The sequence below is a fragment of the Symphodus melops genome (assembly GCF_947650265.1).
Source record: "Symphodus melops genome assembly, chromosome: 19".
In the NCBI taxonomy this organism is placed as follows: Eukaryota; Metazoa; Chordata; class Actinopteri; order Labriformes; family Labridae; genus Symphodus; species Symphodus melops.
The window spans coordinates 12,049,103-12,066,481 of NC_136709.1; the positions used below are offsets into that span (position 1 = coordinate 12,049,103).

Below are 17,379 nucleotides of genomic sequence, written 5' to 3' on the forward strand. Positions count from 1 at the left end.
TGTTTCAAATGCAGTGCACAAGAACAGTCATCTGGATGGAGGCTAGTCTCTTTATTTCCAGCCTGAAGGTCATGAAGTTTTGTCAAACAACACAAGGAGGAAACATTATATTCAAACATTCTTCCTGTAAAGCATGACCAATAACTGATGTGATTATTGAAAAGATATAAGACTCTAACTTAAATGTTTGTTTCTTTTTCTCAATAAAATAGTACATTTCTTTCTTAATGAGCATATTTATTTATACTTCGGTTGAATCTGCGTCAAATGAATCGGTATAATGTTTGTGGCTATGGTCCCTTCATTTTATTCTAATGATTTAAAACAGCAGATATCAGAAGTACAGAATAAGTTTGGCCTAATAGTAGAACTTGTGACTGTAAATATGTCTCTCAGAACACTGACTCTGTAATAAAGTATATTTCATATGTTATCTCAATTATTTACGTGTCTAAATATCCCATAACAGAGGTTACATTAGGCGTGGTCATCATTTTGTCCCACTAACCAAATATGTGCAGGATCCTTGACTGTACTTCAACTTTTTAAAATAATATTACCCTCCCAAAACAGCATCGTTGAAATAAGGACACACCAGAGTTTCTCACAAAATGAAAAATGCAGAAAATTCACAGCATCACCGAGGAGAGAAAACCAAACCATGAAGTGGTACCAAAAATATGGAATTGTGTATCTAATGTTTGTCTTTATTTGAATGAGCCTTTTTGCAGATAACATTGCTCGCATTCTTATAGCAGACAATCAAATTAAAACAAGGCGACTTGGGTTAGCTCATAATCCACCACCCTCTGTTATTCTTCATATTCCTCCTCTTCGACTGTCCTGCTTCTCTCAACTCTAGCAGGGGTTCATCAGGAAGGGATTGGCTACTCGGTTCTCCTTTGATTGCAGGATTGTTGACGCTGTTGGTGTGTGTATGTGTTTGCATGTATGTTAGTGAGCACTGGAGCAGTGGTGCTATATGGCTGTGCTCTTAACTCCCCGGGCCTCCACAGCAGAAGCAACCATCACAACATCTGCCACTCAAAGGCAAACATTACATTGACCACCTCCAGGCTGCGGGCGATTTCCTCAAGGATGCAGTGCTGCTGCCACAACTGGTTCAGCTTCCTGTAGCGCTCCGGGCAAAGGTGCAGAGGGTTGCCCCTTCTGGAAAGTAAAAGACAAAAAGTGTGATTTAGTTATAATTAAAAAAAAAAAAAAACACTGCCACAGCCCTGTGTGCAAGTTATTATCTATTATATCTTCTTGCTACGGTATCAAAGAGGTTTTGAGTATTGTCTCTTATACCAATATGGTGTCAAAGTTTTACAATCTGGGTGCCCACCAAATTCAAACAATGACTGTGTGACTGTGTTGTCAAGGATGAAGGGCAGCAGGTCATTCTTACCCAAGATGGGGATCAGTCTCTCCATAATCATCCAGGTAAGGAGCAGGATATGTGCTTCCTCGAGTCTTACTTGCCATCAGAACTATTTCACACTCTCTTATCCTGACGAAGTGAAATCAAATTTCATTATAAAGAACAAAAAAAAAAAAGTGAGTTTTACACAAAAAAAAAAAAGTTCTCTTGATCCCCATCAGCTTACCTGAGGAACATGCCCACTCCAGCACCACATGTAGCAGCGTGAGCGGTGCACGCGCCCACATCCTCTCCATCCAGCGGGCTGAGACAGCAGGAGCTCTGAGAGCACAGCATGGCCCCACAGAACAGGCACAGAGTTGGATGCTTCCTCTCATCATCCATAGACTTTGGACATCTTTGGACAAATATGAGAGTTAGTAAAATCTCCGACAGATGTTTTGATTTAAAGGACTTCAATTCCCCACTTACTGAAAATGGCTGGCCTGATTAAGGAGAGCGCTGTAGTCCTCGGGAAGATCAATCAAACGATTCCTTCTCCTGGGGTATCTGGAGAAAGAGAGTATATCAAATAATCTTAGGAAAATGTTTTATTACAAAACAGAGTTTGAAGAAAAGAATTCAAATGCCGGACGTGCACCTGACTGTCTGAAGTTTTCCTTTCAGAGCTTTGGTTACAGCTTCGTTTCCACACCACCTGAGAAAGTAAAAAAATGATTGTGAATATGTGAGGATTTCTAAATCAATAAAATGATCCTGCCTAAATATGTAACACTTACTTCTGCAGCAATGGAGCAACAGTCTCTCTGTGCTCCTGGAAAAGCTGGAACACATTCGAGGGAAGTGCCAGGTAGCTGTAAACGGCCTCCATCTGTCCTTGAGAGCTGACTGAAAATGAAATGCCAGAAATGTCAGCTTTTCTTCATCAATGATCGAGTACGGGATATTAGAATGATATAATACTTGGATTGACCTACCAGCAGTACTGGAGAGCTCCTCTGGTGGATGGACTCCAGTAAGGCAATTGAAAAAGAGAGCAGCACAGCGCAGAAAAGGTTCGATTCCTCTTTTCACTCTTTCTGCCACAGCGCTGCCGGTCACATCTGGAATGGGCCTGATGGACAAATCACAGAAAGAACTGTCAATCAACTGGAATGAAGGTTACATAGATATTTAGATAGAGATAGATACATTATTGATCCCGAGGGAAATTCAAGGCATCCAGTAGCAGTATAAAGACATGTAGGACACAAGACATTAGTTACAATACACACCCACTGTCCCCCCTCCCCTCTGTATACAATAATCCCCAAACAAGATTTAGAAGCCCCCTATGTGACTAAGAGTAAACATAATTACAGATCAAACCTGTGCAATTAACATTAGACTTATGCTTATGTAACATAAAAACATGTGCTAATTAAAAGAGACCTGTAAACAGTTACAGTGGTGTTTGAGGTGGAGGTAGTGCCAGAGGTGAGAAGCAGCATTTCCTTACAAGTATAACTATAAAATATAACGAGCTCATATATAGCTGCAGCTGTGCTAATTCATTTAGAGAAAAAAAGTTACAAATGTTGTCCTGTGCTGATACGAGCAAAAAGTAAAATATAGAGACATCATACAGATCTGAAACGCAGCAGAAAAGGTGAGCAACCAAAAAGCAGTGTCACTGCAGTATCCAAACTTATGTAGTTTAAGATCCCTAATGTCCCTTCTATTCTATTAAAGAATATAACTTAATGTAACATAACTTTTTTTTTTTTTTTTCAAGGAAGATAAGAACTTTGACCTTCATTTATTTAATAAACATGAGACAAAAGATTGATTAATTCCTGGACTTTGAGTACAACCAAAAGAGTTGAGTGATTTCATCGAAATCTTTGACTGGTACCTGCATAAAAACCCCAAACACCTCTGCCCATGAGAACCATGAAGCATGACAGGAAAAAGATCAGCATATGTGTTTGTGAAAGAACAAGGTGGTTGAATGTTTTAGGTCAATGCCTTGTTTCTTATAAAAACAATGCGTCTAATGAACAGGTCTAAGAATGACTTATCTGATGCTCAAGAGAGACGGACCAACGTTTCTGAAAGAACAGATTTCTCTACAAATCATTGTGGGGGGTTTTTTTAAAGCTTGTTGAGAATTTCTTTGAATGCACTTAACTTCTGAGACATGACGTTTAATCTTTTAAATGACATCATTTACCATTAGAACACACACGTTAAGTTAAATAACAACCTGTCCATTTGTTTTTATCTCTGAAAAGTTTTACAATGAGGCAATTATTCATCCAGGAAATCTACTCATCAGTATGGCTTGTTTTAGCCTCTAATGTCTCTGCATGTTTTCGTCATTCATTGAGGAGGGGTCACTAAACCTTTGGTTTTACAATATCTTAAATTCATAACTAACTGCTTGTTCTTGACCTAAAATTAAACTTCTGATAATCTTACCGGCCAATGTGTTGTGACACTGCACTGCACAGCTCTGCTGCCGCTCTCGCCTCCTCCGTCTCTTCTCCGCTTGCTACTGCAGGAAAATCTGGCCACAATAGACACCATTATCATTCACCGTTACAGTAAAACATTCTGAGGGAGCAAATGTTAAGTTTTTTTAAACAAGATTATTGTTTTGTTCATGCTGTTGGTACCTGTAGAAGACAGGAGGACTTGCACTATGTGAGCCATGGTGACCAGATGAAGAATGTGCAGATGGTTGTAGGCAGAGCTGATAGCGGACGGCTGTAAGTCTACAGCCTGCTCCTGATACAGTGAGGGTATAGACAACACCAGCCCCACCTGACAAACCACACAACAACACATGCACAGTTTTATTAAGAGAATCATTTTATTAAGTGCAAGAAAAAAAAAACTGAATTAGACTTTTTTAAATATCATAGTGAAATAGAAAACTCTTTTCAAAGAACATTTTTGAATGCTTACATGCATATCAGTGGTTTAATGCATTATATTGTATTATTTGTCCATAAATCTGTCAGAGCTGTTCCCTATAAAAGGTAACCTACTAGAAGATGGAAGAAGTCCACTTCCAGCAGAGAAGGGGTGTTTCTTCTGCCCGTGGACGGTAACAAGACTGGGGAAAGATGATAACAAGCAAGCAGGGTAAACCTCCCAACAGTTAAACTGTTGTAAATCTCATTGAAAAAGAATGATAGAGTTCTCTTTGATGACTACATACCCCCCAGCATGCCAGCGAAGTGCCTCTGAATGACAACCTGGGAGCTCTTAAGTCTCTGAGCTGCTGAAAACTGAACAATTGCCTTCAGACCTGCAAGCTATTACAGAGAAGCATTTCACTAAACTGATATTTGCCAAACCATTAAAAATGACATTGCTTCATGTGCCAACATGTCACATCAAACCTGTCTGTTTTGTAAGGACCCAAAGAGTGGCTTGTCCTCCTCCTGCAGTATGTTTTCTGTAAAGACATGCAAACATATTTTAAGAAATTGCAAAAACATGAAAATGACAGGAGAGAGTGATGTGATGTACAGAGACTGGCTCTACCTATGGCCTGGATAGTGAAGGCACATGTGTTCCAAGCCATGAGGGGCACACATGGACACAGCTCATTGGGTGCCGTCTGTAGTCCCACCCTGTGGACTGTGGTCGCGCACACAACCAGCATCTCAACGATGCTGTCTGACAGCCTCCTCCTGGGGAAAAAAAAAAACAAAAAAAAACAAAACGTGAATTTATAACGAAGCCCTGCCATTATAGAAAAACATAACTCCAGAAATAAGAGACAGCTTCACTCACGGCTCTCGAAGCCCGTAGCTGAGAATGGATCTGGGGTCCACCTGACCCTCTCCACACATCCCTGTGTCAACATCAACACTACTGCTTTCTGAGTTGCAATCTGCAAAAACAAAGAGACAATTTTACGTGATGTCATGCATCATCACTAAAGCATTACACACACCCACTCATATTGACATTTAATGGCACTTACTAGAAACAACTGCTGCTTTACAGTAAAGACCCTCCATCGAATAGAGTAAATTACAGCTTCCATTATAAAGTAATAGCAGTGTTGAGTTCACAATAAATCTACTGACATATAAAACACCATTTACATGCAAGTCTCTGCCAGGTCAGATTATGCTCTACATCTACATGTATGATCAGACATTCTGAGCTGGTCTTTTTCACAGGGGTTACAAAAAAACAACCAGAAAAAAAAAAAACTATGAGCCTTTCAAAATAAAAGAGTGCCATTGTTCTTCATCCATCCCATAGACTGTAAACATTAAAAGGGACAAAGCCCCATTACTGCAAGGGGGCTTTGGAGTCCAATCGATGGAGGTCACAACTTTGGAAATGCTGTCTCACCCTAATTTTCTGTCAACCACACGACAGGCTGAGAGCTGGAGCTGAGGCAGGTTTTAATTCTTTTGACAAACCCAGTCAATCAGGTTAGCTATCCGCCTTCTTGAGAATAACGATTGTGAGCTTGTCCTTCATCAAATCAAAATGGATGAAAAATTCACTACTATTGCACTACTGCATCGGCTTCCTTTTCAACACTGGATTTGCTGCTTAATCCATCAAAAGAGACACCACTACTGTAAATCATTGTGTCTTCTTACCATTTTCCTGAGCGAGTGATTTGAGTCCTTTTATCCTGGCAGAGAGGATCTGGATCCATCGAGACATGGTCAAATGCTTACCGATTAGTTCTGCATTTTCGCTACAAATTGAAACAAAAACAAAAACAAACAAAAAAAATCAAATAACGTCTTAAGAATTTTATAATCAGTTACATATCAATGTGAAGAAAGAATGGACTTACTAGTTAAACATAAGAGGCTCTGGGGGGATGAGGGGTACAACAGTATTACACAGAGACTTGCAGAGGGGACACAAGTACTCCCCATTCTCCAGGTCGATGATCAGCTCGGCGTGGAGCCGGTTCCTGGTTGTATTCTGAACAGCCTCAAAATATCTAAAAGATAAAAGCAGATGTAACAGTTAAATGTCAAATAAACCGTCTTTGTACAGGATCACAGGAGTGGAACTGAAACCTCATAAGATAAATCGGTTTCTCACTTTTGCCAACATGTGGCGTGCATGACGTGTCCACAGCTTCCAGTGTGGGTCCCGACTGCCAGCTCAGGAGGCATGAAGAGAGGGTATGCTGTCCCTTTAAGGGGAAGATACACATATATCAATCTAATGTGTGACAGTTAGAATTTCCCCCTATAGCAGTTACAGTTTCTAACATTTAAAAGGGTTAGGGTTAGGGTAACAACAAGTGAGAGACTAACCATCTCCTATGCAGGTCAGTTTCTTCCCTCTGCACTGTGTCAGCACTGTGGATCTCTGCACACACGCGGTCAGCACCATGGCCTGAGCCTGGGCCGCCACTTCCTGTTCTTCCTGACAAAGGATGCAGGTGAGCACCTCCCTCTCAGCTGGAGTGAACCCTCGATGAGGGCCGACAGCTATGCACAGCTCCCTCTGCTCCATGGCACAGCTGAAAGAAGAAGCATGCACAGAAGATCTATTTCGTTTGTTCGCTTTAAAGCCAGCTAAAAACACGGCCGTATTTTTTTTTTTTTGGGGGGGGGGGGGGGGGGGGGGGGGATTTTTTTCGTGATGGTCCTGCTCACCTCTCAGTGGCTGTAACAGGTTCTCCCTGTGTCACACTCTCTGGCATGTTGTCATAGAGCATCTTGTTTGACTCGATAAAGTTTTTCTGCATTGCGGACATCTGGGCCATAATCTTCTGTCGATGGAGTTTGGCTGCCTCTGCCTTTCTTTTGCGCTCAGCTTTCTCTTTGTCCTGAGCACTCTGGAGTAAAAGCAAATCCGAGTTACATGTGAATACTGAGAAGATACACAACACAAGTAAGTGTTTGATATTTCTTAAAACTACAGAGGAGGGCATAACTCGAGAAAGCTAAAGATTTAGATTCAGTTGGAAGACCAAATGAATAGTGTTTCAGTTAGATGCTTTAACTCAAGGTCATGTTAAGAAAGCCTCCGACCTCTTCGACAATCTTCACTTTGGTTTGGATAATCTTTTATACTAGATTTATTCATAACATAATCATTTAATTAAGCACCGTTGTCTCTCTTATTTCCTCGTCTGTCCTCTAACCAGTCTAATATTGTGGTTAACACTCCCCTGAAGCAGACCACCTGTTAAACACCACCAGAGATTCCTAGTGTGTGCAAACCTACTAAGAAATCAAATAGATGGCTTTGATTCTGGTTCTTAGAATTTAAATTTAAGACTAAATTCAGAAGAAAGAAAGATTAAATTCACTGTTACATTTCATGCGCCATGCTGAATTCTTTTACCTCTTCAGGCCTGGTTGTTTCCATGCTCATAGATGCTGATGGGCTGGACTTCTCTCTAAGGCACTTGATGATTTCAAACATCTAGAAGCAATTTTAAAAATGATGAAGGTAATTGGAAATCTAAACGACAGAAATGCTTAACTGTGGTGAGACTATCTAAGTGAACAGCCTACCTGTAGAACCCATTTGACCATGTCTTTCTGAGCCTCAAGGGAAGGAACAGTCTTGATCTTAGACAACAAGGCGAACACTGACTTGCCGTGTTCTGAGCCGATTCCTTGTTGAATAAAAAAGGACATCTGTGTTACAAAATCCACAAAATCAAACGAGCTTTATGATCAATGACAGATGTTAAACAAGCTATGATAAAAACGTTTGCTGTCTACTCACTGCGGGCCTTAAGGCTGAAATCAAAGGTCACTTCCTCCATAGAGTTTTCCTCTAGCTGCATTTTCTCTTCTAGCAATGCCTGACCCATCAGGTGCAGGGCCTGCAAAATAAAATGGGTTTGAGGGATAAATAGCAGATTCTAACCAAGGTACACTGTAATAGACACAATCAACGTAATGTGTACCCTCTGGATCATGGCTTCTGTCCAATGAGTTGCCCGGTCCTCTGCCGCTCTCTGCAGGACGCGTCTCAGGACGTGGATGATGATGTCACAGCAGAGCAGATGCACTATGCTGGAGAAAGGCGAGCAGAAAGCTGGGGGAATGGGAGGTGGCAAAGCTGAAAAAACAAAAACAAGGATCAACATGTGTGGCTCTGGTTTAGTGGCAGCTTAATTGCGCATATATAAAATATAGGTCACCTTTATCGTTGCTCTCTTGAGTCCTCCTCTTCTTCTGAGACTCTTCGGCCTACAACAAAGTTCAAATGAAAACTCAACACAAGCCCTGTCAATTTAGCAAGCGACCAGTGCTGAGACACCACTCTACCTTGCTATGTTGAGATCTTGAATAGTGGTAGAAGAAAGGGTTGAACTCTGCCAGGCGCTCTTTTTTCACTCCATACAATCCATGTCCAGAAACACCTGGTTTTCTAAATACAGAAGCAGAGGAGACGGATTTTAACAACTCAGAACCGACCCCTAAGACAAAAGTCAAATGTTTTCTTGCAATGTTAACATACTTAAAAGTAGCAACTTTGGTAATCACAGACTCCAGGCCTGTTTCATGGCTCTCCTGCAGAGAAAACAATTTGATCTTAATCAAATGATTATTCACATACAAAAACAAAGAAATTAAGCAGTTATGAATATAACTTCAGCTTACATTCTCTGGCAGTCCCTTCACCAGGCTACTATGAGCCATGGGCTCAATGCACAGCAGGTGGATAACCTCCCTCATCGTCACGTCCTCTTTGGTCACATGACTGATACCTGGGACGTAACGCTCACCTGGAAACACAATCTCATTCAGACACTATAAAATGACTCATAGCCAAGCAAATACCAAGATTTATGTTTGTTGTTCATACCAGCGATGACAATAAGGAGGTAAAGCATCTCTTCAGTCAAACGGTTCCACTGTGTCAGTTCATCCTGAAAAATTAATTTGCATTTCATCAACAAGTAAATTATAAAGTGGCAGAACAAATCTTTCAGATTATTTTTTGTCATTACTGAGGTGTTTCTTACCTGGTCTTTGCTTGTACAACTTCCATTAAAGTAATCAAAAAGCTCAAATCTCAACAGGATCAGCATAAGGAAGTGGTTGGGGTCCATTTTGGAAGCAGTTATCTGTAAACAATTTGTGGGAGGAGTCATATATGGTCACCTTAGGTCCTTTAGATAGGACAGAGAATGAGAAACATCCTATGTCATATTTGTCCAGACCTGAAGCATGAGAATGTCCTTATCGTACATCTCGTCCCTGCATTTTACGTCCTGATAGTAGTACACCTGAAACAACACAGGATTTACTTTGTAGTCATCCATTCAAAAAAAACAACTACATAGAGCAAACCGAAACAGAACAATGACTAAAACGAAAGACAGTATCATACCTGGCTGACCAAAGACAGGCCGTTTCTCCGCCACATTTCAGCTGAGACCTGTGCAGCCAGCACAACGCAGCGCAGAGGATGCTCCACGAGCTGAGTGAGGTCAAAGCCCTCCTACAACAGACGAGAGAGAAAGCACAGCTCTCCAATGCCCACAGTGAAAAGAAAACAAAATACACGTTTTCTTTTTTCCATTTGTCAACACTTTAATAATGTTATCATTATTAACATGTCACTTACCAGATTATCTAGGCGTTCAATGGCTCCTGTTCTGCACAACAGTACATAGAGGCCTGGGGAGCACAATGAACAGAGTGGTGGATAAAGGGTTGACCACAATAATGACAGTAAATATAGGAAGTAATTTAAATTCAAAGGTTTTTTTTATTATTTGAATTTGAAGTAAACGGTATTTGTCCTACCAGCCAGTAGCCTGGAGATGGGCAGATGTATGCTGACAGGCTCCTGCGACACTTTGTATGGGCGAACATGGAGGATGTGTTTGCACATGTAGTAGTCTGTGGCCTCTCTGTGGAAGGGCTGATTGTTGCATTGCATCAAGAGTGTGTGGCACTCTTTAAATGCAAGCAGCAAGATCTCATCCTGAGGGCGGAAGCAAGCAAAAGGTTGACCAAACATTTTCTCACTGATCCTCTTTCACTCTGTAAAACAAATAAAAGGTGTGGGACAATTCTAGGGCATCTGTCACTCACATCAGAGGAACACCAGTCCTGAAACATTGCAAGAACATGGCGGAGCTGGATCTGAAGAGAGAAACCGGCCTCCCATTCTGGCTCCACTGCAATGTGCCGACCGAACTGTCGCTTCACCTCCTCCATGCCCTGATAAGGGAAGTGGAAGAAATACAGAAATTGTCAAGTTGCAACAGCCAGAAAACAGAATAACACTGCATTTACAAGCTATTAAAAATGTATCAGAGAAAATGAACATGCTCAGTACCTGCATGCATTTGAGGAACCCAAGGAAGATTTTGAACCCCTCGAGGAACTGAGTCCGCAGCTCTTCAGTCCATATTGAGGGTTTACTGATCAGAATATACCTGAGAGACACAACATACATTTCAGATGAAGATACAAAAAATAAGGAATAAAGAAGAAGAGTTTCCACTATACTATCTTAAAAAATGAAAGGTTATTATCTTTAATGGATATGACAGCTGAGGAGAGACAGGACAAGTTGGAAGGAGAGAGTGGTGAATGAAATGCAGCAAATGGCCGGGGTTAGTTTTGAACCCACGGCCGCTGCAATGAGGACATGTAGCCTGTAGGGCGCGCCGACTTGACTTCACTGATCTCTTGATGAAAGTCGTCAGCCTGAAACTAGTCTGCTGTGTTGTTTAAGCTAAGGTCGTGTTTGGAATGTGATGTTTGTTTGGTTTTAAGAATGGGTAACATTAGTATTAAATTGTTGCCTGTTTAAAGACCTGAGGTCGTGGAAGATGACCTGGATACGGGAGAACTTGTCTGAGTTGTAGCCGAGGAAGAAGAAGCGATTGTTTTCATCCAGATGTTCACGCAGCAGGTCCATCACTGTGTCGACTATCACTTTAATGACATTGCCCTCTTCAATCAGCTGCCGGGCCTAGAAGTGAAGAGAGAGCCACAAATATCCTTAAAGAAGCTCAAATATTCGAGACCTATCAGAACAGCAAAGAACAAACCATACTTACTAATGTGGGTACAGTGAATATCTGAACAGACAGAGCCGTTATGGATATGCTCCTCTCATGGTCATCATTGATGAAATCCTTTTGCAGCTGCTTGTAGTGCTGAAATGATCCATTTAGAACATGTATTAAAAGAATCGGGTGAAGGAATTGCAACAAAAAAAAAAAAAACATTCCCCCTTTATTACCTTTGTAAACTCTATTGCAAAAAGCCTCTTGAACTCTGTCTCCATCAGCATGCTACAGAAAATCATCTCGTGTACGATCTTGCGAGCTCCTAGAGGAGAAAGAAGTTAATTCATGATCTTGTTCTACAGAATCCAGTACACATCAACCTTAAAGAAAATGTATGATCTACTTGCCTTTGTACATCCTGGCATCGTGCAGCATGAGTCTGCTGATGAGGCAGGGTCGCTCTCCGTCTGTGTTTGGCTCGAGGGCCACCTGACTGAAAGCCTGCCTGAAGCCCACTGCACAGGACAAAGGTTCACAGTCACACAACTTGCATGTGCATGGACATAGATTGTTGTGGATATCTTTTCTAAGAAAGCAGGAGGATCAATAAAACATAGAACTGTGAAGTTTTTTTGAGGGGCAGATATGGTGGCACCTGAGTAACTGATGATCTTTTGGAACCAGTTGCCGAGACGTATGGCAAACGTTTGATGAGCCATTACAGCCGAGTGAAGGATCTCCACACGAAGCGGCTGCAAGGAAATGTGCTCGGAGTTGGACTGCGACAAAAGCAGACGGGAGAATAATCATACAGGGTTCAAGACATAACATCGCTGTAAATTGATCAATTTTACAAGAGTGCAGTCAGCGCCGTGCTGTTACCCTAATGAGATCTTTTGCTTGCTGGCAGGAGAGAAGAGTTCCTCTCTTTACAGCCCGCCGACCCTGTGCAACAGTAAACAGTGATTATGGAATAATTAACAAGTGGTATGATGAGTGCAATCACGGCAGGCTGTGATAATTGGCATCTCTTCCTCATGAGAATGCTGGAAAGAAAACATGATAACAAAGACAGTACCTCTTTGTCAATAAGTGCTGTGTGCGTCTGTGCTTCGGCCTGATCACACTGGACAGAGCGCTGCAGGGTGTAGATCACGTGGTCGTACGAGTGGTGCTCATCGTTGTACAGGACACAGTAGTAAGCATTTTCTTTTGTTCTGCAAGGATAGAAGTCCAAGTTAAGTGGAGTATTTTCATATGGATATGCGTGTTCGCATGTTATCGGATGAACAATACCGGGGCTGGAGCTCCGCTGACAGCTCTAAGTTCTCGTCCCAAACCAGGAAATCTGTGACGTACTGCAGCAGCACCCGGAACAGTTTCTTAGCCCGCTCATATAGCTGAGGCTCCAACACACACTCATCCTGCAACAAATGAGAAGAATGTCACAGAATTACTGTTTCAGATTTAGTTTGTTATTACATACATACCTATGAATATCTGTCTTCATTTTAACACACACACGTTCTTTGTATTGGTGTTGTCTGTTAAAGACTGTTATAGAAGGGACATATTATGAAAAACCCACTTCTACAGGGTTTTTGAACATATATTTGGGTAACCTGAGTGTCTTTTGACCCACAAAATTTGAACTAAATCCATCAAGTCCTTTTGCTTGTGGTCTGTATAAGTCTTACCACACAGAGACAAATGCTCCGTTTCAAATGTTCTCAGTTTGTGACATCACAAGTTGGATAAGTGGTAAGAAAACACCTTTCCCTCCCCTGGTATCTCCACCCATTGACTCCACCTCCAGCCTAGCAAAACCTTTACGCAGGTCCGCCATCTTTATTGTCTCTACAAAGGAGTCACGTCTAATGGGAAAACTGGGGGGGGGTCATTGCATTTAAAAAGACACACACCAACACACAGCGTTCTGTGAGAGCTGGTTTCTACAGGGTCACAAACCTCCTCTGGTGCTTGATTCATGTTATATTTTGACCAAAGCACAGCACAGATGTTTAGAGCACAGGGGACTGTTTGAAAAGGTGAAAAAAAGGGCATAATATGTCCTCTTTAAAGGCTGCAACTTAACTTTAAACTATCTTTCTAACACTGATACCTCCAAGATTATTCTATATAACATCTATCCAATAGTATTCAACTATTCCGACATGGACAAAGTTTATTGTAATAACCTTTGCTGTGCTCCATTTCCTGTGTCACCAGTACGTCAAAGGACTGATCTAAATGTTTAGTTAACAGCTCATCAGGGAATTTGATATTAATTTCACAGAGCCAGTTGCCTCAGAGCAAACATTCCTCAAAGCAGCTAAGTATTTCATACACATGTCTGACATTTAACACACAAAGCAAACTAAATATTCTGCAAGTCTGTGTATTTACACCAGCGTCTACGTCCCACTGCTGTGTGAGAACAGCGACTGGAATCTTCCAGAATCTAAACAACGGGAGATGTGAAGCAGATGGGTTATTAATGTTCAGCTCAAAGATGCATTCATGGACATGGTCATGTGATTCAGCATTACTTTAAGCAGTTGTTCAGAAATGGGGCAGAAAACATAGAGCAGCCTCAAAGACCAGGGTAACTGATGGCTCTGATAATAAAAGCACCTGCTGTTTTTGGAAAACAGGCACAAAGCTGTCAAGCTGTATATCTGTTCAAAGCCTCCAGAGCGGGATCTTATCAGAGAAGCTCTGCGATCAGCAAAGAAAGGCCTGACAAACAAGTGCTGAACACATTCAATCAGCAAAACGTTTCCCAGCAGCACCCCTGCCCACTTCAGCAGGATTTAAGCTGTTTTCCACACTCAGTCCCCTTCCAGATCTTTAACCTAGTTGTACATTTTCTCAAGATGTTTCAGGTCGACAAGGCGCTTTTCTTTCACATTTCCGGAGCCAAAGTCACGGCCAAGAGAGCATCAGCCAGGATTAAGATGGGAAAATAAGCATTGTGGGGTTCACTGACACAGAAAGGGACAATCACGCCCCTCCCACATCCCTTCTTCAGCTCTGTTATGTAACTCACCGTTACCATGGCATCGGCTGCCCCTGGGTTGTGTTTGGAGCAACAGGGGCCGATCTTCCAGGCTTCCAAGTCCCCACAATCACAGAAGCCCCCGCCTGAAGATGCGTGCATCTGGGAAAAAAAGATGGACATAATGTAATGAAATGGACGCATAAAGTACAGTTACTAAGTTCACACTATAGAAATTAAATGACATGGCTGTTCTTACTTCTTAACATAATCCTTAATTATGTAACAGTGGGATTTAAACATGAAGGCCCAAATGAAACTGTAAAAATAATCAGTCTTAGCGCTCAGGCAGCGAGAAATATGTTTCTGTTTTTAACAACAATTTCTTCTCTGAGGATAACAGTGGCTGATTACAATATACTCCAATAATACAGATTAAGTTGTATATAAGACAACATTTATTTCAACACCAACCTTGTAACGATGGCTTTTGTGCACACTATCCTGGAAGCAGTCCATGCACAAGACACAAGTAGGATCTATGGCACAATCCCTGAATAAAAAGAGGACACTTTGTTACTGACTGGATGCACCCATACATTGGTTTAATATGTGAGATGAAGCATTGTCAGTAGCCGATGTTTGCCTGCTGTATCATATCAATTTGATGTTGGCATGTAGTACACCTAACTGCTGAGTGTGAAAAGAGGTTTTTTTGTTGTTGTTTTGTTTTGTTTTTTTTGGGGGGGGGCAGAGTGAGCCTCCTCTTGGATGAACTGATGATCTGATTTCATGGTTAAAACATGAGAGAAAATGTCGACGTAGCGGGAGTCCTGCACAAAAAGATGTCATGAATAAACATCGGCATTGGAATCAGTAGATTCACAATAAGTGCATCCCTGCAATAGATGTATTATTCAATCTGAACGCCACTTTGACGTCTTCTGCATTAACCAAAATGATGTACTTACTAATGGAAAACATCCTTCATGTACACATCTGCCTTATGATATTCAAATATTGAGAAACTCTTAAAGCTACTTTTATTGACTTTAATTATGTATTGATTACGAAAGATCACAGGCCTGATCTCAGACCTGCATGAGTAGACAGTCTCTCCCTCTTTGAAGACACGACCACAGAGCTGGGAGGAGCTGCTGCCCTGCTTGAGCTTCTCCAGACCCTCCTGAGGATTTTCTCCAAAGAGGAAACACTCCAGTGGATGGAGAAGTCGGCTCTGTGTGAGCTCCTCTTCCTCCTGGGGGCTGGACTCTGTCATTAGACAGAAGATTTGCGGCACCTGCTCCTTCAGGTAGCGGAGAAGCTCCGCTCTGCTGTCTGCAGCCTCCAGCCATTTCTGCAAAAAAAACAGCAGAGGAAAGAATGAGTTATTCTGCAGTGACAAAAAATACGATAACCTTTTCCATTCATCATGTTAACATACAGTATGAAAACAACTAAGTCTAAGTCTATGGGCCTATGATGCCAAATCGAACTGTTGTAATGAATAAAGACTTCTTGTGTGTGTTGACTGCCGATGCTTCCACTAATTCACATTATAAGTGTGTCGTAGGAACAAAAAGCTTCTGCTTGGTTTTTATTATGTTATTAATAAGGACTCTGTCTGTTCACATTCACACAGGATTACTAACATATTTTCACTTTGACATGTCCTGTTTAGGTCGATAAAACAAAGAGTAAGGTCTTTCACCTGCTCTTTTGTCAAATGTATTGAGATAACATTTGGTGTGAATTGACAATGTACTTTTAAGTCTTCCTAAGAACACTCAGACAATGGTGCAATCTGAAGCATTTAGTTTTTTGAAATGAACAAAACACATCCATATTCATGTAGATACTGCTTTAATTCACCTCTAAGCTACACATCACTTTAGAGCTTCATACAGAGCCCTGTTTCTCTCCAGCATTTATTCCATGTTCAACAAAAGAAATGGAAAACACCAGTTATCACCCTTTTACTTCACTCATGCTGGATGCTGAAAGCTCTCAGCAGCACATTAATAATAATAATAATAATAATACATTTTATTTAATGGCGCCTTTCAAGCCACCCAAGGTCGCCTTACAGTGAATAAATGCAGTACATTAGGTTAAAACCAAACATAAAAACAAACAAAAGACAGGTGTAGTGTGACTTTACTGGCTTTACAGGTTTAATAGGACACATCTTATCTATAGTGTCTATAAATAGGCCAGTTTCACTATCACACAGAAAACAATCACAGGTGTTACAGTTTCGAAAGCAGACAGGACAGTGTTTCTTAAAATGTGTGAACTCTTATATGGACGTTATACAGTATGACGCCTGCACCAGACACCAAAGGATGGAGATTAACACACTAACACTGACATATAGTCCCAAAACACGAAAGTAAACAAAGCGATCACGACTTTTCTTTGCCGTCCAGCTACATGGACTTCCTCTTGATATGATACTAAACTATATTGGCACCCTCTGAAGAGACAGATCTAACATTAAAATAGCTAGCACAGGAGCTAACCACGGATGTTAGCCTGGGAAGTAGATGTCCTTTAACTGAGCGTCGAGCTATAATATACAAAACAATAGACATGTTGTGCTTCTGTGTTTGTCGCTGGGTGTCAGTACCTGCTGTCAGCTCGAAAGGGTTTTTAAAACTCATACCTTGCTGAGCCACAGTCCGTCTTGGGATTTCTCACCCTCCGCCATATTCCATTTGCCGTAAAGGAGGAGATGTCAGACTGCTCCCCTTGTAACAAAAAGCCTTTTGCGACGCTGCTAGGACATCGTTAATGAATGTGGGAAGCCTAACAGCGTTGCCAAATCTTGGTTAATAAAACAAGAGGAATACAACTTTGAAAAAAAAATACGAATTAATAGAATTGCCTCAGGTCTGAATCATGAATGCAAAAAAAAAACGATTTGTAAACAAATATTTCTGCTAAGACTGTCCTCTGGTGGTCACCTACAAACATTGCATCCATGATTTGACAACTCAAATGCCTCTATGTATATTA

General features: G+C 41.3%; 1 protein-coding gene across 1 annotated transcript; it reads right to left on the reverse strand.

The window, feature by feature from the left end:
- Positions 1-36: 36 nt before the first annotated feature.
- ubr1 (ubiquitin protein ligase E3 component n-recognin 1) lies at positions 37-17,303 on the reverse strand. The gene is made up of 47 exons (XM_079369529.1): positions 17,027-17,303; positions 15,459-15,718; positions 14,836-14,914; positions 14,413-14,523; positions 12,660-12,787; positions 12,442-12,580; positions 12,246-12,308; positions 12,019-12,142; positions 11,771-11,878; positions 11,597-11,685; positions 11,412-11,510; positions 11,166-11,323; positions 10,682-10,781; positions 10,435-10,563; positions 10,144-10,324; positions 9,962-10,014; positions 9,725-9,835; positions 9,555-9,620; positions 9,357-9,458; positions 9,197-9,260; positions 8,992-9,116; positions 8,849-8,901; positions 8,656-8,758; positions 8,529-8,577; positions 8,292-8,446; positions 8,108-8,207; positions 7,891-7,994; positions 7,718-7,798; positions 7,024-7,205; positions 6,679-6,887; positions 6,461-6,554; positions 6,204-6,356; positions 6,001-6,101; positions 5,171-5,270; positions 4,919-5,067; positions 4,774-4,829; positions 4,590-4,686; positions 4,417-4,484; positions 4,042-4,189; positions 3,845-3,932; positions 2,358-2,498; positions 2,164-2,268; positions 2,025-2,081; positions 1,856-1,933; positions 1,611-1,781; positions 1,412-1,513; positions 37-1,170 (listed from the first exon to the last, which is right to left on the reverse strand). Exons 1-47 carry the CDS (start codon positions 17,069-17,071, stop codon positions 1,029-1,031), a joined length of 5,220 nt encoding a protein of 1,739 aa, XP_079225655.1. The 5' UTR covers positions 17,072-17,303; the 3' UTR covers positions 37-1,028.
- Between the last annotated feature and the right edge of the window lie 76 nt (positions 17,304-17,379).